Below are 25,110 nucleotides of genomic sequence, written 5' to 3'. Positions count from 1 at the left end.
GCAGATGGAGTCTAGCCCACTCTGTGTAATAGGTGCTAAACATGATTTGGCCTTGTCTACACTGGCAGCCAAACTATTTTCAACCCAAGTGGTAAGTGGGATGTGTTGTTGACATGTCAGTGCTGAGTCATAGTGTTGACAGGACTTCTGTTCGGGTTCTTACACAGCCCTCATCACCATTGTATCTGCGCATCTGCCAGAGTGCACTAGGGGTATGTACACTTGGAGATGAGTCTCAGCTCAAGGAGACATATTTGTGCGAGCTCTGATCAAGCCAGCACGCTAAAAATGAATTGTAGCTGCGGCAGTGTGACTGGTGGGAGGGGCCAGCTGCCCCGAGTACGTACGCATCTGAAATGCTAGGCACACACTCAGGGCGGTTAGCCTACGCTGACCAGACAGCAAGTGTGAAAAATTGGGACAGGGGTGGGGGTAATAGGAGCCTATATAAGAAAAAGCCCCAAATATCGGGTCTGTCCCTATAAAATCGGGACAGCTGGTCACTGTATGTTAGCCTCTCCAGCCGGTTGGGCTATGCTCTGCTTTTTTGCATGCTAGCTGGATGAGAGCGCAGGTCTGTCTCCTCACGCTGGGAATCACACCGCCAGCTCCAAGTATAGGAAAGCCCACAGTGATGTGGCTGTGTGTGCCATTGTGTGTCACGCTGAATTTACTTCTGACAAGTTAGTATGCCCCACTCCCATGTGCACTGACACACGTGTCTGTTCTAGGTGACCAGAGTCCCCCAAGCAGAGAAGAGCAACCTGAGGGGTTTGGATGAAAAGGCTTACCTGTCCTCCAAGCTGCTGAAGGCTGGAGAAGACCCATACCGACAACATGCTTTTAACCAGATGGAGAGCGACAAACTGAGCAGTGACCGGCCCATTCGGGACACAAGGCATTACAGGTACCACACTACCCTTGTTCAAAGCCAGGGCCACCTTCTTGTGCTGAGGCCCCTCGGTTCCCGTTACCCCAGGCATCCCTGTGTTGTCATGCCCCCTGTTAGTGAAGAACAGTTTGTGTGCATTGGCAGGGTCTCCCTTTCACCTAGCTTTCTGTCTCTCCAGCAGGATATTGGGGGTCTCGAATGAAAACTCACAGACCCCTGCTGTTCCAGCGCTGCACCCCCACACCCATTGCTATGCTGTGCCAATAGCCTTAACCCAGACCTCCAGCTCCATCTTGTTATTTCAGCCCTGCATAGCCCTGTCATTGCAACTCGAACCACCCAACCTGCACCTGTCCTCCTTGACTCCCCCCACGGATTTCCCAGAGAACATCCATCCCGACCTGCAACACACTCTGTTAGTCCAGACCTGCCCTTCTTCCCGAACATACCTCGCCTCTCATGTCCTCACCCTTTCTGGCCTGCAGTGTTTTGGAGCAGTGAGAGCCAGTCTTTCCACACTGTGTGGTGGGTTTGGGATGTGTGCAGATGGGGTTCAGATGAGACCAACACATTTATTTACTATTCACACCAGACATTTTTCATACATTTTGCAAAACACCCACACTCCTGGCTTTATTTCACGGTGGGGAAATCCATTCTGCTGACTAAAGTTCTCCTTAAGCCATTAATATCTTCACTGTCTTAAACTGGTACAATGATCTTCCATTTCTATAGTACCTTTCACCCGAACGTGTAACACAGGGCTTTGATGACTGTATGTTTGATGATGGCAGGTGTGGTATAAGGGCCTGAATAGAAATAGACCCACTCTACTCACTTCTGAAATGAACCTTTGGGGTGGAATGCAGACGCTGCCTGACACTGCCCAGCAACACTACTCAACAGATTAGGGCAAGAAGGGAAACTGCATAGGAAATGTATGGAGCAAGGGAGTAATTACCTAAACTGGAATCAGTACTCCAGGGTTAACAGCCACAGTCTTACCCTTGCCGCTGTTGGACCTTTTGTGACTGCAGGTGGTCAGGATCTTGGCTACATTCCTCCTCTGAAAGATGGCTCCTCCAGCAGCACAGAGTTACGCTCCAAGCACCGTGCTAGGGATTGGTTCGTTAATGACACAAAGGCAACAGTGCCACATATGGAATTAACAACACACCACTTCCTTCTCTGTTAATCAGCTTTTGTGCTCTGTCATAGAAAGGGTGCAGTTCACTGGTGAATTATTGTTTATCTATTTTGATTGCTGTAGCACCCAACGTGTAGTAAGTGGTTCTAAAATAGAGGAAAATGGTCTCTGGGTTTTACAGCAAACAGTCTAAGGAAGAGAATACACAGTGATTCCTGTAAACCTAAGGCCAGATCCAAGGCCCCTTCTTCATCCACTTTGTGCTGCTCTCACAGAGGGCAGCTGGGGATTCCTCTTGCAGAGGGGAATCCCTGGGGCTAGGTCCACACTGCAGGTGGGAGCTGTGATTCCCAGCATAGTTGCTGCAGCTCAGCTTGAACTAGCACCTAAATATAGCAGGGTGTATATTGCAGCACTGGTGGCAGCTTGGGCTAGCCATCCAACCAGCCCCCTGGGTCCAAGCTTGGGCAGCTATCCCAAGCTACCACCCATGCCACAACATCTACACTGCTATTTTTAGGCACTACCTTGAATTGAGCTAGTGCAAGTCTGTCTACCTGAGCTGGGAACCGCAACTCCTAGCTGCAGTATAGACGCATCCTGAGTGACATCAAGGTGGCTGGCCCTCCCCTCCAGTGCAGTGGTTATTCTGGAGGCATGTTGGACAGAATGGGGCATGTCAGGTTACACTGTGCTGTGGCAATCCTAGGCTAATGGAACACCCCCTGAAGGCCATTCCAGATCTTACAAGTTAGAAAATCCCTGAGGCTGCTCTTGCTTGTGCCAGGAGATGAACTGGCCCCTGGCTGCCTTAAAGCTCACAGGTCAAAAGGCCACCTATGACTCTCCTCTTTCCTCAGGCCCACAAGTAGAGCTGAGACCTGCCTGAACTTGTGGCCCATAGTTCATACAATTTTTCAATCACTTAGGGATCATTTGGATAAAAGAGACTAATGTTATTCTACCCAGCACAAAGAGAGGCCAAACCTTTTCATATCGGCTTCTTCCTCCCCTGTTGTGACTCTGAAATTTGCTGAGGAGCAGGGAACCCCTTTCCAAAGAAGCATAGACAAATCTCTATACTTGCCCACATCTTGTCATCTTAATAGCCTTAAAAAAAAAAAAACCCACCTGAGTTATTTTAAAGCAATAATAGATACAATATGTCTCCTGCCTGGTCACAAGTCTTCCACTTTGTCTTGTTCAGGGCTTCTTTACATGCCTGAAAATTGCTGTAATAAGCCACTGTCACAGTAGTAAAATTCTGTGAGGGAAAAAAATAGTCAGCGCTTAGAATAGTCGTAAACAATAGCAATAAATGTGAGGGGAAAGAATGGCAACAGTTTAGTAATAGCCATAAAACAATGGTAATAAATGCTGTAATAAAAATAGAGCTAATAAGTCATGGGGAGAAGTCAGTTATTTCCCCTAGGTCCTGGGGTGGATTCAGTCTAAATGTGGCCTTGATTAGCCAAAAATGTCAGGCCCCAATCCTGAGGATGGGAATTTGATCTGAAATGTGAGAGTCTGAATTGGCCAATGTTTGTCATTGCCACAAGCTTGGGTGGCAGGGGCTATGGAGGAGCAGATCAGCCCAAATCTATCAATCATTCCCAGAACATGGCAAAGGCTGGATCTAGAATTCATGGGCTCATGCTGGAGGGGTGGGGCGGATCTCACAGTCTTTGCTGGGGTAGCAAAGAAAATTCAAAGTCTTGGATGGAGGAGATAGTGCCCTGACCTAATGGTTTTATGAAAACTTGATGCATTATGTCATAAGAGGAAGGTCTGGGAGAGCAGCCTATTGCTACTTAAATTAGCAGTGGCTGGGAATACTGTGGCTGCAGCATTCTCAGACCTCGGAAGGAAGGGGGAGCACTCCATTTCACTTAACAGAGACTCCTCTGGCTTGATGAGCTTTGAAAAAATGCTTGTTGCAAAGGCCTTCATGAGGAGGGAAGTTGCTGGGGCTGGAATCCATAAGACTTTGCTAAATCGCCCCCTCCACAAGAGAAGAGCTTATGTAGAGTACGTTATTATTGCTTTTCATTAGTAGTGCTGTTGGTATATAATTCAGATTTTCAGGTTCCCTTCTTTTCTCATCTCAACGTTTTGTTTGCAACTACTATAAATAGCCACACATTCCACATCAGAACACCAAACTGGAATTCGGGCACAAACCGAGCTGAGTTCAAAGGTTACCAGCAAAACATACATGGTGAGCTGCAGGAGAAAACAGATACTCGGGGTCATGGAAATAAATCCTTGTTCTCCTGGGGGGTAAGAAACCCTGGTACAAGTTCACCCTAGGCTAAATCTTGGCTCTTAGTGCGTGAATAGATTTGTGTGTCTCATATCAATAAAGTCAGACGAGAGAGTGTTTTTCATTCAAAGACATTTAAACCTCCTCATCCCCTAGCATTTTTGTATGGTTTCAGATTTTATGCTGGCTTCTAGTGAAGCAAATTCCAATTTTGATACAACCTTCCATTTGGCAACACTGTAATATCTCGATCCTGATATTTTCCTGGTAGTGTAGAGGAATTATTTTCCATTGCCAAGCAGAATATTAATGGTTGAAAGAGAAGCCATTGCCCATGGGCAGATCTTTAACAAATAATGACAGTGCTTTCCCTTCTCAAGGGCCTGACATCCAAGGATCTCAAAGTGCTTTACAAACCCTAACCATTGAAACCTCCCAACTATGCGGTGCAGATACTGTGACATACTAGGGTACAATCCAGACTAATGAGTAGCTGTGTCACCCTTACTCTCTAACCTGAGGTGCCCTTTACAATGCTTTGCTGCTGTAGCCTCCAGCCCGGATTGCTCACAAACAGCCGCCAGCCTGCAAGTCACTCCCAGCTATGTCTCTGTGTGTGCTGCAGCCAGCCAGCCACACCTTGGCATTTACCAGCCTTGATTATACTGCAAGGTGACCCCAACACACTCCAGGTCCTAGATTTTCCCCCAGAAGTGTATGTCCTATACTGTCCAGCACAGCCTTCTTCTGGACAATACAAATCTATCTAAAGTCTGTTATTTCTTGAATAGAAATAATATGCACATAACCTGAAACCCCAAATGGAGTTTCCCAATCACTTCAGTTTAAACGCACTGCATTAGATAAAACAATACAAGAAGTTTACTAACTACAAAGAGATACATTTTAAGTGAGTACAATAATGAGGTATAAAAATCAGAAATGTTTACAAGAAAATAAAGTTAAAACACTACTGGTGCCTAGCTTAAAAGCTATATCAGATTCAAGCAGTTTCTCAGCATATGCTTTCAGAAATCTTATTGACCAAACTTCATAGGTCAGGACTCCCATAGTTCAACGAATGCTTCCTTTGTTGCTTCTGGTGCTGTGACTGTGATGGGCAGGGAAAGAGAGGGAGGGTGCCTTGGGATGTTTGTCCTTTTATTGTCAGTCCTCCTTTTGGAAAATATTTCCAGCTGGGTATCAGGAGAAAAAAGGTCTATATGGTAGGATGTTCCCTGCTGCTTTTTTCTCACCTGTTTGAGCTTCCTTTGTCTCCCCTTCCTGCTTGATGACTGTTTACTGCTTAAATGCAATTAAGCAGAGCACACATTCCTTTGTTTGAGACAGACCAGTTTGCCAACCAGAGGCTTGGTCTATCCTATAAAGTTAGGTCGACGTAAGGCAGCTTACATGGACCTAACTCTGTAAGCGTCTACACTAAAATGCAGCTCCCACTGAAGTAACTTGCCCACTAAACCGGCTTAATAACTCCACCTCCATGAGAGGCATAGCACTTAGGTCGATGTAGTTAGGTTAAGGCAGTGTCAGTGTAGACACTGCATTGCCCCCATCGACTGTTGCTGCCTTTCAGAAGCCATTCCACAATGCCCAACCTGACAGTTAAATCGGTGCAAGCCTTCCTGGTGAGGACATGCACCGCTGACACAAAGAGCCTAGTATAGCTATGCAAAAGGGATTTAATTACTGTAATGTCTGTATGTCGACATAACTTAGGTCCACTTAATTTTATAGTGTAGACTTGCCCTCAGTTTGGAACATGTGTTAATAACACCATACAGTGGAATCTTATAACTTCAAAAACAGTGTTGCCACACATATTTTATCTGGACAATAATGAACAATGAATTATGAGTTTTCAAATGATACCTTACATAACCTATTTTGTACAAAGATGATTACAATAGTGTGTAGTGTGTGGATACAGGGGTACATTCTGTCACAGATACTTATTACCCCTGTTCTACACAGGGGGAAACAGACTTTAATCAACTCGCTCAAGATCACACAGCAAGTCAGTGGCAAATCCAGTACTCCTGAGACCCAGTCCCTTGCTTGAACCACTAGACCTCACTCCCTCCCAGTATTGTAGGTCAGGCTGCAGTACTGTCAGTGTCTTTTTCTTTTTAGTTCTGAACTTTTATCCTATTGTCCTTCTTAACCCCATTGGGCTCAGCAGGGGCTCCCACGGTAGGCTGGCAGTGTGGTGTTTGCAACCCCTGTGCCACACTCGGCTGTTTTTCTTGGGAGATTCCAGGCATCTCGCGCAAAGGGCTGCTGTGTATTGTATCTGCTTTGAATGTTTGCCCTCCCATGTTTCAGATGTGCCTCTGTGCACTATGACGCAGACCTGCCAGCAACCAGCATCATCATCACCTTTCACAACGAGGCTCGCTCCACCCTGCTCCGCACAGTGAAGAGGTAGGTACCAGTGGGAGAAATGGCTCTTAACCCTCAGGGAACTGTTTGGTTGCTAGTCCAGGGATCTGAGATGGCTCCTGGCAGTAAAGAGCAGGGCAGAAAAGTCCCCAAATGCAATGGGCCACCTCTCCAGGTGGTTTCTGATCTGACCATGAGCTCAGCATCCAACAAGAGGACAGGAGGTTGGCCAGGTGTATGTGTCTGCAAGGGTCATGCAGGGAACTGTGTGTGTCGGGGGGCAGTTAGACAGGGAATTTGAGGGAACTGTCAGCAGCAGGGAGGAGGCTGTTTGGGTTTGGCCCACAAACACTTTCAAGGGGCAGCCAGGCAGGGAGTATGAGGGAAGCTGAAGGGAAAACAGACTATTGGAGGTGGTTTCAGGAGGGAGATAAAGGAGTTGCAGGGGCAGTCTCAGGGAAGAATCAGCAGCTAGATCCTAGCTGGGTCATGTATTGTAGTAATGGTTCACACTGGGGTGCAGCAGGAGTCTATTTCATGGGAGGAGGGAGGGGCACAGTCTAAGTGTTTGGAGTGAAAGGTGATGGCATTGAAGTCTGATGGAGACTAGGCCTCTGTCACCTGATACAACACTTGGAATTGCTCACTGATGGAACAGCACTCGACTCCATGGCACAGCCCCTGCCAATCAGAAGCACCCCAGTCCAACAATGTATGGGGCTCTCTTCCCTCAGCCACAGTGGTAGCCAAAAGCAAACAGGTGCATCAGGTGGGGCAGCTCTGAGTGTCAGAGTAGCCCCAACCAGGTGGGAGCATGAAAATATCTGCTGCTATTCATACAGCAAAGCAATATTTCCACCAGCTCCTTTCCTTCCCCCAAATCCCTGTCCCTGCTGCAGAGCCCAGACAGGTTTTCTACCTTTATTTTTCCAGAGACTGTGTACTGCGGCCTCTCTGAGATATCAAATACTCACTCAAAAGCTCCCTGAAGCAGGCAACCAGCCCAGGTAAAAGCCTCCCTCTCCTGTGGAGACTGGCTGAAGAGAAAGAACAGCTCATCTGGAAAGTTCAGCTGAGGGTACCTTTAGCAGGAATGCAGCGTTCATTGGCACTGGTTCTCTTACTGAGTCCTGAGGGTTTGCAGGGCTTTGTTTTGTGAATAAATAACAGACTCTTTCAAGTGTGCTGGAGCTGGACTCATGGATAGAAGGCTGGCTTTCTAAGTCTCTTCCCAGTTTGGGGCCACCTGGTTTCCAGAGGTCTGAATGTGCCACGTTGGGCATGAGTTATTGCTGTGCGCATAATTGCTGCTGAGTTCGCCTACCCAGGCAGTGCACCCACCACTGTGTCATTATGATAAAACATGTTGGGATGTATCAAGTATGAAAAAAAAAACTGGGAGTACTTGTGGCACCTTAGAGACTAACAAATTTATTTGAGCATAAGCTTTCGTGGGCTACAGCCCACTTCATCAGATTCATGCAGTGGAAAATACTGTAGGAAAAGATATATATATACACAGAGAACATGAAAAAATGGGCGTTGCCATACCCTCTATAACGAGAGTGATCAGTTAAGCTGGGCTATTATCAGCAGGAGGAAAAAAAACAACCTTTTGTAGTGATAATCAGTATGGCCCATTTCCAACAGTTGACAAGAAAGTGTGAGTAAGAGTAGGGGGAAAAATAAGCATGGGGAAATATTTTTACTTTGTGTAATGACACTCCCAGTCTTTATTCAAGCCTAATTTAATGGTGTCCAGTTTGCAAATTAATTCCAGTTAAGTAGTCTCTCATTGGAGTCTGGTTTTGAAGTTTTTTTGTTGTAATATTGCGACTTTTAGGTCTGTAATTGAGTGTCTGTCCCATTTGACCAATGTCACGGGGTGTGGGGGACTCAGGGCCCTGCACCCCCCACTTCCTGTGATTCACCGTGACTCTCAGCCAGCCAGTAAAACGGAAGGTTTATTAGATGACAGGAAAACGGTCCCAAGCAGGGCTTGTAGATACAACCAGGACCCCTCAGCCAGGTCCCTCTGGGGGGCAAGGATCTTAGACCCCAGATTTGAGGTTCCCTGCTTCTTCCCAGCCAGCCCAAAACTGAAACCAAAAACTCCTCCAGCAGGCTCTCTCCCACTCCTTCTTTCCCCCTCTCCCTTTGTCCAGTTTCCCGGGCAAAGGTGTCGACTCGCACCATCCCCCTTCCTGGCTCAGGTTACAAGCTCAGGTACCGTCAAAGTCATCCCCTGCTCTCCCATCTCCCATGCAGACAGTCCCAGTAAAACTAAACAACATTCCCAGGTCAATCCACCCCGCTCCCTACCTCACAACATAGCAGAGGGGCAGTGCTGGCACATGATGGCATATATCATGTTGGTAGATGTGCAGGTTAACGAGCCTCTGATAGTGTGGCTGATGTGATTAGGTCCTATGATGGTGTCCCCTGAATAGATATGTTGACAGAGTTGGCAACTGGCTTTGTTGCAAGGATAGGTTCCTGGGTTAGTGTTTTTGTTGGGTGTTCTGTGGTTGCTGGTGAGTATTTACTTCAGGTTGGGGGGCTGTCTGTAAGCAAGGACTGGCCTGTCTCCCAATGTGATATATGCCATGATGTGCCAGCAATGCCCCTCTGCCATGTACATTGGCCAGACCGGACAGTCTCTATGTAAAAGAATAAATGGACACAAATCAGACATCAAGAATTATAACATTCAAAACCCAGTCGGAGAACACTTCAGTCTCCCTGGTCACTCGATTACAGACCTAAAAGTTGCAATATTACAACAAAAAAACTTCAAAACCAGACTCCAATGAGAGACTGCTGAATTGGAATTAATTTGCAAACTGGACACCATTAAATTAGGCTTGAATAAAGACTGGGAGTGGATGGGTCATTACACAAAGTCCTTTTTGCTGATACAGGCTAACACGGCTGCCACTCTGAAGTATGAAAGGGACTCGACTAGTCTATTTATCACTTGTGAGTCTGCAGAGGACCACAGCGATATTAAGCAAAGGGAGGCATAAAATTGCACCAGCTACTTTTTTTATGGCATCTGGTCAGGCTTCCAGAACAGCTTTAGGTCTAAAATTGGAGCAGGTGTGTTGGGCCCTGCATGATAATTAGGGCTTGATTGGTTAGATAACTAATCAAAATTAACCATTCAAGGAGCACCTGTTGAAAGTTCTATGAAATTACATGGTTATAACAGAGTACTTATTTTTTCCTAAACAGAACTTAAGTGATTTTAGTTGCACTTTGGGGATGATGAATGAGGAATTGGGGATGGAGGAGAATAATTGATGAAAATAAATGACAATAAGGACAACATTTTCAAAAGCAGCCATTGGTTTGGGTACCCAACTTGCCATTTTGGGCCTGATTTTCAGAGCTGCTGAGAACCTGCACTTACAGTTGATGTCCATGAGAGCTGTGGATGCTCAAAACCTCTGAAAACAGGACCCAGATATCTCAAGTTGGGCATCCAAAATGGTGGCTGTTTTTGAAAATTTCAGCTTTACACTAGGTAATTTTAAGAAGAACTACACAAGGGGTGGTACCACTAGTTCAGCTGAGCCTGTGTGAGGCTGTGGGAGCCCTCCTGTAGACAAGGCTCCCACAGCCAGATGCATTTTTACCACATTGGTTAAAATTGTCTACACAGGGGATGCCATCAGGGCTAACACAGTGGCACTGCTGGAGGGAATTTTTTCCTAAAGTTCCCTAGCATAGAGAAGACTGTTCTGTGCAGACTGTGCGTGGCCTTGTGATTTGTTTAGCAGGCAAATGCTGCTGGTTCAAGGCATACAAACTGTTTAGGCCACAAGGATTTGTCTTCAGCTTAGAGGTAGCTGTGGAGGAAGAAAAAAAGTCTGATGCCTGGATAAAGAGACCAAACGAGAGACTAAATGAGAGAGGGAATGCAGAAAAGAATTAGAAATAGCCTGGATACCAGCAGCTATTAAAGTGGCATCTCAAAGAGCTTGCCTGCTGGCATCCTGTGATGTGCAGGAGATATCTGTGCTTGTCTGCTTGACATCTGTTGCTCTGCAGGAGACAGCTGTCACTCATGAACTGTTTTCTCGCTTGACATGCCCTGCTCTGCAGGAGACGGCTGTCATTCATGGACTGCTCGCCTGCTTGGTATCTCTGCCTTGCTAGTCATTAAGTGAAATTACCAGTTTCTGCCATGCTGGCCAGTCCCGCTGACACAGTGAGGCCTTATGTGGATGGAAAACAACAGCTGTGTTGTCTATTTTTTATTTACTGATTTTTAGGGTGTGAGGATGCAGTTTGTCTGTGAATACAAATGTATTGGGTGTACATTTGTTTTATAAGTTAACAGGGCTGTCAGTAGATCAGTGCCCATGCTAAGTGATTGTGTAAATTCTGGTGGAAACATTGCCATAGAATACAAATGTATTTCGTGCAGCACCTTTCATACAAGCTGCATCCCAATATGCTTTGGCAAGTTCAACAAATAAGAGCAGATAAAGAGAGAAATTCAGAGTAAAAGAGGAAAGGGATGTATTTTCTGGTGAGATTTGAAATGAAATTGAGAGTCTGTGAGCCAGAGAGCGATAAGAAGGAGGATTATATAGATGGTCAGATCTGCAGAGGAGAAGACTCTCACGTCAGCATTGCTGATACATCCATGATGAGGCAGCGAGAGGACATTGATGCTGAATAAACAGAGGGAGCAATGAGAAGAGCAGAGAGACATGAAGTGCATTGGGGTGGGGGTGGGGGGTGGAACAGACTGAAGTTGGTCCATGCTTCAGACACGAGGAAATTTCAAACTGGATTTTGAATATTAGTAATGCTTAGCTCTTTTATAGCACCTTACATCTGAATTAACATTAACTAATTTTCATGGCACTCTTGTGAGGAAGAGAAATATTATTCCCTGTTATCTATTGGAAGTGTTATAATCCTCATTTTGGAGATGGAGAAAATGAGACGCAGAGAAGTTAAGTGTCTTGCCACGGGCCACACAATAGGTAATTGCAGAACTGAAATTAGAATTCAGGAATTCCTGACTCCCAGCCCTATTTGCAGTCCACTAGGCCATAGTACCTCTAATGAGGAAATCAGTGGAAGTGTTGATGAAAAGGGTGTGATGTGTTTGTTTCCTTTTGCACATGTTGGAGTCTGGAGATCTGGAACTTGTGGACAAAACCATTGTGGAAGTTGTAGTCATAAAGGTGAGAGGAGAAGAATGCCAAGACAAGGGTTTCAGCAGAGGTGGGATCAGGGAATACACAGGCAATACTGTAGAGGAGGCAGGAAAATTTAGATGATAGGTGGAGCTAGACCAGTCTTGTTAAATATTTTCTCTAAGAAAGTGGTAAACTGCCTGGGCCTGGTTCTCCACTGCCTTTCGGCTTATGGTCACTGACACCTATGCAGAGAGGGTACAAAATGGTACCATTTTGATTTGGGTGCATTTTACACTCACTTTACACAGGTGTGAATTACTACCCAAAGCACAAGGTAGTCCTGCACATGAAACTTGCAAATGACAGTGATTTGGGAGAAGTTGCAATCATCAGAGAAAACAGAAAAGTAATGCTAAGGGATCCAGAGAGGGTTGAAATGTGAACCAGATGTAGCAAATGAGATCTGGCTTGGAAAAATGCAGGCCGAGACATCTAGGGAAATATAAACTGAAACACAAATATTCATGGGCAGGCATGTGGAAACATAACTCTGAAATAGAGTGGGATGAGATAGTGAATGGCAAAACAGTTATGTGTTTGCAGGGTGAGATAGCAGTAAAAAAGCCAATGCAACATTAGACTCTGTTAGCCTAGGTTTTTAAATAATAATCTCACACTTCTCTCCTCTTTATGGCCCTGATCCAGCAAGGTACTTGAGTAGGTACTTAACTTTAAGCACGTGATTAGTCCCATTGAAGCCTGGGAGTTTGTTCCATGCTTAGGGGGCATTATGGAAGAAGGCCTGAGTGGGCAGAGGAAGCAAAGCAGTTGGTGAGGCCCACATTGTTGACAGAGAGAAGCAGGTAAAGGGAGACATAAGGAACAAGACTCACAATGTAGATCTTGTTGGAGCTGCACAGGGGCTGGAAGGTGCGGATGAGAAGTTTGAACTGGCTGTGGTGAGTGATGAGGCGCTAGGGGAGGGATTTGAAGAGGCAAGGGAGGTGGTTGGATTGACAGGTGTGGAAGATAATTTTAGCAGTTGCATTTTGGACAGGTGAGGGCGGACTTGGGAAAGCCAGAGAGTTCTCAACACCTCTCTACCAGAAAGTTATTGACAAGTTAGAGTGTGATCAAAGAACTGCAGAAATCATTATAGGGCTTGAGGGAAAGGTTTATGAGGACAGATTAAAAGAACTTTGATAAATTTGTACATCTGAACTGAACAATGACAACTAACCCTGATCCCCAAGCGTGGTAGAGCCCCTCATTCCTCCATCTGCAGGGGATTGGCAACCCTCCCTAGGACAATGGGGCCTGAGTGCCTTGTGCCCAGTGCTTCCATCTAGTGGCTGGATGGGGTCCTGGTCCATGACTGGGTCTTCTATGTGCTATGACAATACAAATAATAAATAATAACAATCACCACTCATGGAATATGATAATATATAACAGGACCAACAAGGAACGATAAACAATACTTTATTTCCAGGAATGATGGGTAAACTAAAAGAAGGGCAATAGAACAGACAAAGGAGACAAGGATATCAAATAAACAAGTAACTAATCAATCCTGCAACACTGAAATCTCACAAACTAAGGGAATCTTTGGAGAGAGCCCTTCAAATTCTCCCCATAGCCTTATTTGGATCCTGGAGTCAGAGCTCAGAGTAAGGGGTTAGTGTCAGCGACATAGCTACAATGGTGCAAGTGGTGCAGTCTCACCAGGGCCCATAAGGTTATGGAGGCCCAACCAGGCAGACTGTTGCTCCAGTACTTCATCTGGCACATGGAGTTGCAACGCCACTTGCTTAAATTTGGCCCCACCTCCCCTTCAGCACTGCTCAGGTTTAGTCAGGACAGGGGTTGGCTGGGCCAAATTTGAGTGAGTGATGTTGCCACTTGACAATGGGATCACAGAACCACTCAGGTATGGTCCGGCTGCGTCTCCATCATGATACTCCAAACCTGAGTAATGTTATGACCCTGTGTGCTTGGTCACATCATTACTCATCACTCAAATTTGACCCAGACCATGTGAATGCCGGGCGGGTGATGGGAGCCAGTTTTGCTGCTGAATGGCCAGGTTTGGGAGGAGCTGCCCTCGCCCAGGATGGGAGCAGAGTGCTGAGTCAGCGGGGGTGCCAGTGAGTGGCCAGGAAGGTCCTGGGGGTGGTGGGTGAGGGGCAGAGGCAAGTGGTTGAGGGATGTTGGGGAGGTGAAATTGAGAATGGGAACATTTTGGCTGAATATCAGGAAAAGCTGAGTGACAGTTAAACCCATAGGGCTGTGGAACTGTCTCACCCAAGTGATGTGATGGAAGTCTCGTCGTGTGGGAGTTTGGATATATAGTACATTGGGCAAAGCACTAGAAAATGTACTGCTGGGAGCAATCCTGCCCAGGTCACTGTATGACCGAATAACTAACCCTCAACAGGGTTCTTTACCTCTTATAGGTGTGGAAGGAAAGAGGCAATGCAGTATCTAGTGAGATCCCCAGTATCATGTGTACTGGGCTGACTGCACCTCTGACCCCTCCTGACCTTGTTGAATGCATCCCTCCTGGTCCCAGGCCTCTAGCCATCACCTAGCTCTGAGTGGAATCGTGATTTTCACATTCTCAGACCGGGCCCTGGCTTGCGGTCCCATGATACTAACTGTGATTACCTCAGCAGGTCTGATTTGTGTGTCCAGACCCAGCAATTCTCATCCCATCTCTGGAGCAATGGCAATGGTAATCAGTGACCAAACAGCCTCCTTAAAGCAAAGTATTAGCCGTTTAGAACTAAAGCTTATTTTCCCTAAGGCTTACCGTTCCCTGGATATGGGGAGCCCTGTGTCAGCCTGTCTCCCCAGACAGCTGGTGACAAGTAACCCCCTCGTCTCTCCCTGAGAAACGCTGTTTAACTCTTTAGAGTTCTGTTGGTCTCCAGGCAAAACAAGCTTGCATCTTTCTTCTAGACAGGATCCTTGAAGCTACCAGCTTGCCCTGTAGTTTTTCAAGTATATGCTGGGGTGTCTTTATCTAGAGCTATTGTGTTTCTTTGTGGTTTGCTGTTCCCACAACCGCCTATTAAGTTAGATCAATAAAGTCATATAAGAAATTCTAATAGCCCACCATCTTCTACAGTAAGTTTACCTCACTGTAAATGGACAGTCATGGACAGTATTCATACCATTATCACATATCAGTATTCATAGAATAAATAAAAATCAGCTTCTTGTCCATCACACCCAGATTTAGGGTGACCAGACAGCAAGTGTGAAAAATCAGGATGGAGGTGGGGGGTAATAGGTGCCGATATAAGACAAAGCCCTGAATATTGGGAATGTCCCTGTAAAACTGGGACATCTGGTCCCCCTACTCAGGTTACAAACAGTGCAAGCAAAAGCCTTTGTTTAATAATGGTGAGGTCCTTCTTTCCTTCTTGGATTCCTGCAGTGTTATGAACCGCACCCCTGCCAATCTCATTCAGGAGATCATTTTAGTGGATGACTTCAGCTCAGATCGTAAGTATCAATTCTCACTCTCTTTTTTTTGCTTTTCTCTCTCTCTGATTTTCTCCTTCACTCACTCTATTCTCTTTCCCTCCCTTTCAAAGATTCTCTCTCTTGCTCACTTGCCAGTTGGCAAAAGAAGAAAGAACAGGGAAAGGAGAGAGGCTTTTCTGCATGTAGTTTAGCTTTCACCCATGGCAAAGAGGCCACGTTTTCCTCTTTCCTATTCTCCTTGTGTGAGGTTGGTAGTTCTGGCCAGGTTGCCAGAGTACCCAGTCTGGTCTCATTAACCACCTTTTTATGTGTTGTTTAACCCAAATATGGTGAGTGGTGTAGGCCAGCAGTGTCTGATTAGATGGGTTAGAGCAGTGGTTCTCAACCTATTTATTATTACCTGGGCCACAGGTTGAAAACCACAGTGCCCCCTCCCCCCCGACTCCTATGCTCACCGCCGCAGCCCACACCCAGAGACCCCTCCACAGAGTGGGGCCAGGAGCGTACCCTGCTGTGGGGCTGAGTGGCAGGGCGGCCCCGGACCCCGCTGTCGCACAGGGCAGCCTGGCAGCCCAGACCCTGCCATGCGCACCCTGAGGCCTTCAGCACACAGCTAGGCTGCAGCTATGTGCTAATTGAGCCGCATGCAACCCATGGGCAGTGGGTTGAGAACCGCTGTGTTAGAGAAAGAGACCACAGAGAACTGTTGCAAACTCTCATGTTCTACATACAGACTGGCTTTTGCCCTGGGCCCAGGCTGGGATTGTCATGTACCTAGTGCATCCCTGGGGGTAGTTCTGGGTGAGATTTTGCTTCAAGAGGTACCCGACCTCCTCCAGCAACCTGGTGCAAAGCAGGAGTGTATGCTGCATGATTCTGGCTAGTTCCACAGACTAGTGGCTCTGCCCTGACTCCTCCATTCCACCTTTTGGGTAATTCATTCCCCTAAATGCACTAGGAGATAATAATCTATGCACTCGCCTGAGCACAGGGCTTGCATTTGTTCCTGGCTATTGTATAGGGTGACCAGACAGCAAATGTGAAAAATCGGGATGGGGGTGGGGGGTAATAGGAGCCTATATAAGAAAAAGACCCCCAAATCGGGACTATCCCTATAAAATCGGGACATCTGGTCACCCTACTATTGTATGATGGGGTTGGGGTACAAGGGGCTTCCACAAGGGCCCAGGACAATCTAGCACCATGTTTATTATAATAATTAATTACGTCGTCAGACTATTTTTATAGTATTTTATAGCATTTTGTAGTGAACATCTGCAGTACCCCGTGAGTTAAGAAAGTGATACTGGCTGCATTTACAAATAAATAGCTTTGCCCAAAATTTTCAAAAAGTGGCCACTGAGTTTGGGTGCCTGAGTTCCTAGGTGCCAGTTTGAGACTCCAAGAGCCTGATTTTGAGAAGTGCTGAGCACCCACAACTCCAATTTGAGGCAATGGGAGCTGTGAGGCTCAGCACCTCTGAGAAGCAGGTCCTAAGTATCTCAAGCTGAGCACCTGACAATTCAATCCCAGACTCAGTTGCCACTTCTGCAAATGTTGGCCTTGAATAGTTTGAGGCCAGATTTTCAAAAGAGCTCAGCCAGAAACTCCCATTTAGGCCTCTAAATAAATGGCAAGATTATCAAAAGTGTCCATCTCCCAGATGCTCCCATTGGTGTCAGTGGTAGCTCTTGGGTGCTGAACACTTCTACAAATCTGGCCCTTGGTACCTCGGTTTCCCCAAGGACACACAGAGGTTTGGGTCAGAACTAGGAGGTGGATTTCTGGGCCCTCTCTTGTTACATTCCTGGCTGGTGAGTAACCTGAAAAGAGATTCTTGCATTCACCTGAAATGGACCTGTCCATTGCTGGGACACAGTCTTCCCTTATGACAGATGTCCAGCAATAAGTCAATAGTTTTTTACTCAAGAGCTCCTGCCACTGCATTTGAATGATACAGCAGCTGCTAAGCTGCCCACAGAAGAGCAATATTTCAGAGTGTGTCTCCTTGAAAATGGAAAAAGAGATGCCAAGAGAAGCACTTTGGCTGGTGGCCTTAGCGTGTCTCTCCAGAGCACTGAGGCTGTGGGAGGATGATGACAAGCAAAGGGCTCTGCAAGATGCAGAAAAGTGCATGGGATAAAAGAACTGCTTGTGGGGGGAGGGAGGCGGAGAGGGCTCAGGGGAAATGGGCTTGTGATGGAAACTTTTGCCCCAGTGATATCTGTTAGTGCAGGACTTAGAATCATAGAATATCAGGGTTGGAAGGGACCTCAGGAGGTCATCTAGTGCAACCCCCTGCTCAAAGCAGGCCCAATCCCCAACTAAATCATCCCAGCCAGGGCTTTGTCAAGCCTGACCTTAAAAACCTCTAAGGAAGGAGATTCTACCACCTCCCTAGGTAACCCATTCCAGTGCTTCACCACCCTCCTAGTGAAAAAGTTTTTCCTAATATCCAACCTAAACCTCCCCCACTGCAACTTGAGACCATTACTCCTTGTTCTGTCATCTGGTACCACTGAGAACAGTCTAGATTCATCCTCTTTGGAACCCCCTTTCTGGTAGTTGAAAGCAGCTATCAAATCCCCCCTCATTCTTCTCTTCTGCAGACTAAACAATCCCAGTTCCCTCAGCCTCTCCTCATAAGTCATGTGCTCCATCCCCCTACTCATTTTTGTTGCCCTCCGCTGGACTCTTCCCAATTTTTCCACATCCTTCTTGTAGTGTGGGGCCCAAAACTGGACACAGTACTCCAGATGAGGCCTCACCAATATCAAATAGAGGGGAATGATCAAGTCCCTCGATCTGCTAGCAGTGCCCCTACTTATACAGCCCAAAATGCCATTAGCCTTCTGGGCAACAAGGGCACACTGTTGACTCATATCCAGCTTCTCGTCCACTGTAACCCCTAGGTCCTTTTCTGTAGAACTGCTGCCTAGCCACTCGGTCCCTAGTCTGTAACAGTGAATGGGATTCTTCCATCCTAAGGGCAGGACTCTGCACTTGTCCTTGTTGAATCTTGTTGACTTGCCAAAGTATAGCCTGTGGACCAAATGTATCCCACAGAATTGCAGAAGGACCCCTGTGCCTTATCTCCTCTTTCATGTGCAGATGTGGCCTTCTGAGCCTATATGGCCCAGCATGCATTGCTCCACCGTGAGCTGAGTGAAAGGTCACTCTTACCAGATGCAGTCTGGGATGTGCAACCTTGGTGTTCTGTAATGTATTTCATTTAATGCAAATTAGGTGTGACTTGGTCTCCCAGCAAGTTGCCAGTTGGACATCCCTATATTAGACAGTGGAAAAGTGAACCCAAGGAAGATTGTTGAATCACCATGGCTTGGATTAAATAAAACTAAGCTGAAAACTATCCCAGAGAACAGATTGTAGGGAACAACCTTGCAGGATCTAGTGGGTGGAGGAAATGGACTAGATCACCTAATAGAGTAGGTCTCTTTCCTCTCTAGCTTCTTGGATTCTCTGCACTTGCTCCCTGATGTCCCTCAGTTTCTCCTGCTCCTGGTTCTACACCTACAGCATAAGCCCCTTTGTTCTTCCGCAGTTCTGAACTCAAACTGGCTGCAGCCTGAGCCCTCCAGCGCATCTGGGGAGCTTTGGCTCAGCAGCCATGGAGGACTGTCAAGCGAGCAGAGCTCTCTTGGGTGCACTTTAGACAATGGGATTAAGGCTATCGGGTTGATTAAAGTGATATTAAGTGAAAGCAGTGCTTTTCCTGCATGGAGACACATAAGAGCAGTTAATTGGAGCTCTCCACTGAAGCCAAATAATTTATGTATTTGTGCCAAATGTTTTCTCCTTTCCTAAGCTGAGGACTGCCAGCTCCTTACCAAGATCCCAAAGGTCAAGTGTCTACGCAACAGTCGGCGAGAAGGTGAGTGTGGAAAACTTTGCCGGTACCATCTGCTCGCAAAGTCACCCCTTCTGCCCTCCACTCCCCTAGATGCTATTTCTCATGGTTACAATTCATACTTGCAATAAAGGTGAAGCTTTTATTTCCCAATCTGGAGGCTCTGGCAGAGAGATACTGGGTTATCAATCCTCATGCTTCAGGGCATCTGTTGTTATTTTAAATATTTATGTTATAGTAGTGCCCACAGTCCCCAGTCAGGATCAGGACCCCATTGTGCTAGGAACATATAGGTAGACATGGTTCCTGACCTGAGAGAAGAAGACAATCAAATATTATACATTATATATACACACACAGAGTTGGGGAAAGCTAATATTTCATATATATAATACATCTACAAATCAAAATGTTGACTTTCCCTAGCTGTCCTAACAGTCCTTCCGCCCAACCATTTTATGCTGTCTGATTTCTTATAGCCATCGCAGCACAAGTGGGTCTTGAGAAGAGATTTGAAGGAGGCGAGGGTTGCGGCTTTACATGGGATCCCAAGCATCAGGGGGTGGTGTGGAAGATGGGGAGGCATTTGTGGGAGAGACTGGCATCATAAAAGAGAAGAGTGAAAAGCAGTGAGGGGCCCTGAAAGTCAGGACAAGAAGCTGGAGCTCAAAACACTGGAAGGGGTGAGGGAGCTAGGTGAGAGATTGAGAGATGGGGGTGATTGAGCAGAGTGACAGGCAAGGAAGGTGATTGTAGCAGCTGTGTTTTGCATGGACTGAAGGGAAGTGATGTGGGTATCAGGGAGGCTGAAGAGGAGGAGGTTCCAGTAAACAAGACTGGAGGTTTAGAGGTGTGGACAGAAAATATAAAAAAGCCCATGCCCCTAGCATGTCTCCTACTCCTGTGGTGGCATGGACCTGGCTAAGGCACCTGTCATAGGTTTATTCCCCACTTTGAACTTTAGCATTCACAAGATGGGGACCTGCATGGACTCCTCTAAACTAAAATCCTAGTTTAGATCTGGTAAACGCTGCCACCAGCCAAGTTTTTAGTGTCTGGCACACTCCCTGTTCCCCCAAAACTTTTCCTGGGAACATAGATCCAAACTCCTTGAATCTCAACACAAAGGAGAACAAACCATTCCCCTCCACCTTCTTCCCCCCTCCCCTAGCCGTTAGGAGAGACCAGTACAGATTCAAACTCCTTGAATCAAAACAAAGAGGGATTCACTTTTCCCCCCTCCCCTTCCCCTGAAAATCCAAACAAGGGAAGAAATCAATCAAGTTCTAAAAAGAAAAGATTTTATTAAAGAAAGAAAAAAGTACACTATCTCTGTATCACCAAGATGGAAAATATACAGGGTCTAGCTATAAACCTGGAGAGACTCCCCCCCCTCCCTTTCTCAGAATAATCAAAGTAACAGCAAACAGAAATAAAGATATTTGCAAACACACAATTGCAAATGTAGAAATCAATTATAAGACTAAACCGCCTTCTAATACTCACTAAACTGAATAGAAGAAAATACTTCAGGAAACCTTGGAGAACTTGAAGAATATGTCTGGCCTCTCTTAAATCCAAAGAGAGAACGGCAATCCAAACAAAGGACACAAACAAAGCCTTCCCTCCACAGAGATTTGAAATTATCTTGTCCCTTGATTGGTCCTCTGGTCAGGTGTTCCTCAGGTTACTGAGCTTGTTAACCCTTTACTGGTAAAAGAGACCTTAACCCTTACTATCTGTTTATGACAGCACCTCTATGCCATCTGGGGAGGCCCCTCTGGTAGGGCTATTCCCTGCTCCAGTGGGCAGATCCGCTGTGTTTATGGCCCATTTACACTGTTAGAGCAGTGTAAAGAGTCCGGCTTGTCCTGGAGAATCAGGCTACACAAGGTGCAAGGCAGTGGAGAATTTTTATTTTCTCTAAGTTGTAGAAGTTCAGGGCTTTCCCTCCCTAATCTCCCCTTCCTTTTACTCTCTGTCCTTTCCACTGTCTTCCCCTCCTCTGCCTGTTCCTCCTCTTAGGGCTGATTCGCTCTCGAGTGCGAGGGGCCGAGGTGGCGATGGCTGAGGTTCTCACCTTCCTGGACAGTCACTGTGAGGTGAACAGCGAGTGGCTGCAGCCGATGCTTCAGAGAGTGAAAGAGGTGAGACCCTCCTCCCCCCATCATCTTTCGCATCTCACACAACCCCCGCTAGGATTTAGCTTCTTTTTTCCTGGCCCTGCCAGGCAGCTGATAGACAGCACCGTGCACATTGTGAGCTTCAGCATCGAGAGCAAGCATCCAAATGCCTCCCTGTCAAACTCAGATGTTTTTAAGAGGAGTACAGAGCCTAAAATATCCAGTGCAACTGGCACCTGCTGTGTATTACTGAGACTCTTACTGCAGGGCCCCAGCACTTTCCTGTTGTGGGGACGGGGATGTTAATAGATGGGAGGGAAGATTTGTGAAAATCCTTGTGCCGCTGACTGGTACATTAATCTTCCTGGATACTTCTTCCACATCTCCTCACATGTAGACAACACATACAACCTCTGCACGCACTGCTGCTAACCTTTCCACAACCCTTTTCCAACTGCTGAACCTCCCCTGCCCCCAACCCTCCTGCTTTTAACACCCTCAGCAACAAGCACTGGGCCCACAAAACCACTTCTCAACACAAAGTGCCCCCAGGGACGTTCTTTCTGAGGTTCATTGGAGAAAGGATTAACCCCAGGGCAGATAGAGTGGAATATCAGACAGCAGCGCTGGCAGCTCTCACCCTGAATTCGCCACAGGGTCGAAGGGAGGATGTGACAATGCTGCTGAAAAACCTGCAGTGAAAGAGCAGGGGGGTGCAGAGGGGGACTGATCTCTCTGCCACCTGCAAGTGCCGCATTCTCCTTCTCTGAAGAAAGGAGCCCATGAAGTAATGGGGCCCAGGAGAGGAGTGGGAGGCACTTGTGCTGCTGCACATTTCATATGTCTGCTCAGTTTAGTGTCAAGGGGAGGAAGAAGGTGAAACCTTAGAACTTCTTTTTAAGCCTGCTCAATAAATCCTCCATCTCAGTAGCCCATAAATGTCGACTTTACTTCTGCTTGGAAAGTCAAGCTCCTGGCAGCAGCAGCAGCAGCAGCACAGTGATGGAGTCTCTGCAGATGGGACTGAGTAGTTATTATCAGGGATGGATCTGAGCTGCAAAGTTTTTGGACTCTGATCCAATCTGTTTAGAGTTCGGGGCTGGCTTGAGCTAGGATTTTGGTTCAGCCCATCATAGATATAGGGGTCAGTTGCCATGTTCAGATCTAGGTCCAGGTTCAGATTCCAAACTTGTCCCGAATTTTGTAGCTGTTTCTGTCCGGGGGTTTGGTTCACATCTCTCTCTAGCTGTGAGGAGGCTGGAATGTCAGGCCACCTGGATAGATGGTAACAGAACACAGACCATAGAAGGGATGTGCTTCGACACTGCTGTTGACAGCGCTCATGCAGTGGCAGAATTAAGTCATGCCTGCCCTGTCAGTGTCGATGAAAAACCAAACGGCACACCCAGGCTCAAGGCCTGAGCACAGGCCACAGCAGAAAAAACTTGTTCTGAGAACAAGTGGCTGTGTGATCAGCAGGCTAGTAGTGACAGACAGATGGCTAGGTACCTCCTTCATTACCGATTCTCTCAATTTTATTGTGAGTGTGGAGATAGCTGGTGTTTTTCTTAAAGCCTCAGCTCCTGGAGTCAAGAATCTCAGTTTTCTTTTAATATAAAGTAAATTTCTAGCACCCATGGTTGCAGAGAATAGCTTGAAAATGTGACTGGAGTGCTCCCTAAAGGTTCAAAAACCAGAAGGCAAATAAAAAGGACCCAATATTTCTTTATTTATTTTAAAAATCTCATTATTTCTAGGTCTGTCTCATTATTCTCAGGGACTATCAATCATCATGAGTAAATACTGTGTCTCCCTTAGTGGTTTATTAGTTGGCTATGTGGTTGTTTTGGGTTGGTAATGAGAATTAGTTTATTTTATTGGCCTTTTTGTTTTAAAAAAATCAAAAGAATCCTGGATACTGAGGCCTTGGCTACACTGGCGCTTTACAGCGCTGCAACTTTCTCGCTCAAGGGTGTGAAAAAAACACACCCCTGAGTGCAGCAAGTTACAGCGCTGTAAAGCGCCAGTGTAAACACTGCCCCAGCGCTGGGAGTGCGGCTCCCAGCACTGCAAGCTAATCCCCTCGGGGAGGTGGAGTACCTGCAGCGCTGGGAGAGCTCTCTCCCAGCGCTGGCGCTGCAACCACACTCGCACTTCAAAGCGCTGCCGCGGGAGCGCTCCCGCAGCAGCGCTTTGGAGTTTCGAGTGTAGCCAAGCCCTGATTCCTGCCTTTGTGACAGAGATATTAACCTTTGAAACTGGGACCCATGTCATGTGATTGGGGCCAGGAAATAAAGAGCTGTCACTTACCAGTGCTCCCGTGTGCTAAACCCATATTAAAAGAGGGTCCTTAGTTCCATTCCCCCGTGTCATAGATATGAAGTTGAGCTGACAGTTTCCCTATCTGTTGACATGGAGTCTGTAAGCCATGGAGTCGTTATCCAGCTGCCACATGGGAGGTAATGAAGAGTTGTAATGTAATATGCTGATATATTTTCCCCTGTTGCGGTGTGCATAGCCTCATGTCTCTGATACCCTATTCTTTTGCCAGCCCCCCAAGAGAGGCCTGATTGTTCTCCCACTCTTCTGTTCTCACAGGATTATACCCGAGTGGTGAGTCCAATCATCGATGTGATCAGCCTGGATAATTTTGCCTACCTGGCAGCCTCAGCCGACCTGAGGGGAGGTGGGTAAGGCTAATGGCTGGGATAAGTTAGACCTGAGGGGAAGGTGGACAAGGACCAGCTAGTGAGTGGCAGCAGTAACAGTGCTCTGCTCTTTCTGTCCAATGTGGTTTGCTGCTTGGGAGGAACAGCTCCAGTGGAGAAGAGGCCATGGAGCAACTTGGGGGTATGCAGAGAGGCTCTCCCCTCACTCTGTGTAACTGGCCCTGCATGTGGACGCTTCAGACACAAGACAGTAGTTTTTTAGGACTGAAGGTGGCTCTCTAGGAAAGGTCTGCAGGCAGATCGCAGGCCAGGCAGGTATTCAGGAGAGGTGCCAGAGTCTGACCTTTACAATGCTCCAGACCAGAATTCCCAGCTCCCAGTGCCTCCACAGGCACCCAACCCAGCCCCTCCTGCTATTGCTGAGCCCTCCAGTAACCCTGCAGATGAGCGATCAGAATGCACCCTGCTTGCTCTCCAAAACTCACCACACACACACCTGCCCATCCCAAAGCATGCAGGCCAACATCACCCATCACCTGATGGATAAGCGATACAAGCAACCCCCCTCCAGCTGATTAGCGCTCCTTCTACTCAGCAGTGCCTAAACCCACCAATAGGTCCCCCAGGTTAGGCCCCTAACCCAATCCCCTCTCCCAGCTGTCAAATCTGCCTGCACCCTCTCCATGATTCCCCCAGACAAATGCCACCATCAGCTATTGAAACCCACTGGTATCACAGATAGACTCCTGTCAGATGCAGAGCCCTCCTGCCAGCGCACTGTGCTACGCAGACGTCAGAGTTTCCTTCTATCCATTGAAGAGCATCCCAAGGCCACACCTCCCAGCCGCCAAATCCTCCCACAGTAGCCCCTGAAAAACATTCTCAACTCTCTTCCTAGCTGTGAAACCCTTCCACTACCATCCCTTGCCCCTCCAACGTCATCTGGCTCAACTCTCTCTCCCTTTCAATGGTGAATCCCACCTGCCAACACCTCCTCTCACCACCCTTCCTGCCTTTAGAACCCACCCAATTTGTGGGTGTCCATTACCTGGCAGCATTTTAAGGATTACCCATAGCTCAATTCAGAAATCTGGGAC

General features: G+C 46.9%; 1 protein-coding gene across 1 annotated transcript in view; it reads left to right on the top strand.

Moving 5' to 3' along the window:
• Positions 1-25,110, top strand: part of GALNT16 (polypeptide N-acetylgalactosaminyltransferase 16) — a 120,140-nt gene that overhangs the window by 64,864 nt on the left and 30,166 nt on the right. The window contains exons 2-7 of the mRNA XM_045016088.1: positions 732-907; positions 6,646-6,744; positions 15,304-15,371; positions 19,180-19,245; positions 21,247-21,368; positions 23,943-24,030. Coding sequence (XP_044872023.1) covers positions 732-907; positions 6,646-6,744; positions 15,304-15,371; positions 19,180-19,245; positions 21,247-21,368; positions 23,943-24,030 — 619 coding nt within the window. The remainder of the gene's footprint in view (positions 1-731; positions 908-6,645; positions 6,745-15,303; positions 15,372-19,179; positions 19,246-21,246; positions 21,369-23,942; positions 24,031-25,110) is intronic.

The sequence above is a fragment of the Mauremys mutica genome, chromosome 4, assembly GCF_020497125.1.
Source record: "Mauremys mutica isolate MM-2020 ecotype Southern chromosome 4, ASM2049712v1, whole genome shotgun sequence".
Lineage (NCBI taxonomy): Eukaryota > Metazoa > Chordata > Testudines > Geoemydidae > Mauremys > Mauremys mutica.
The sequence above is the reverse complement of the archived record's forward strand: the minus strand, read 5'-3'. Positions and strand labels throughout refer to the sequence as shown.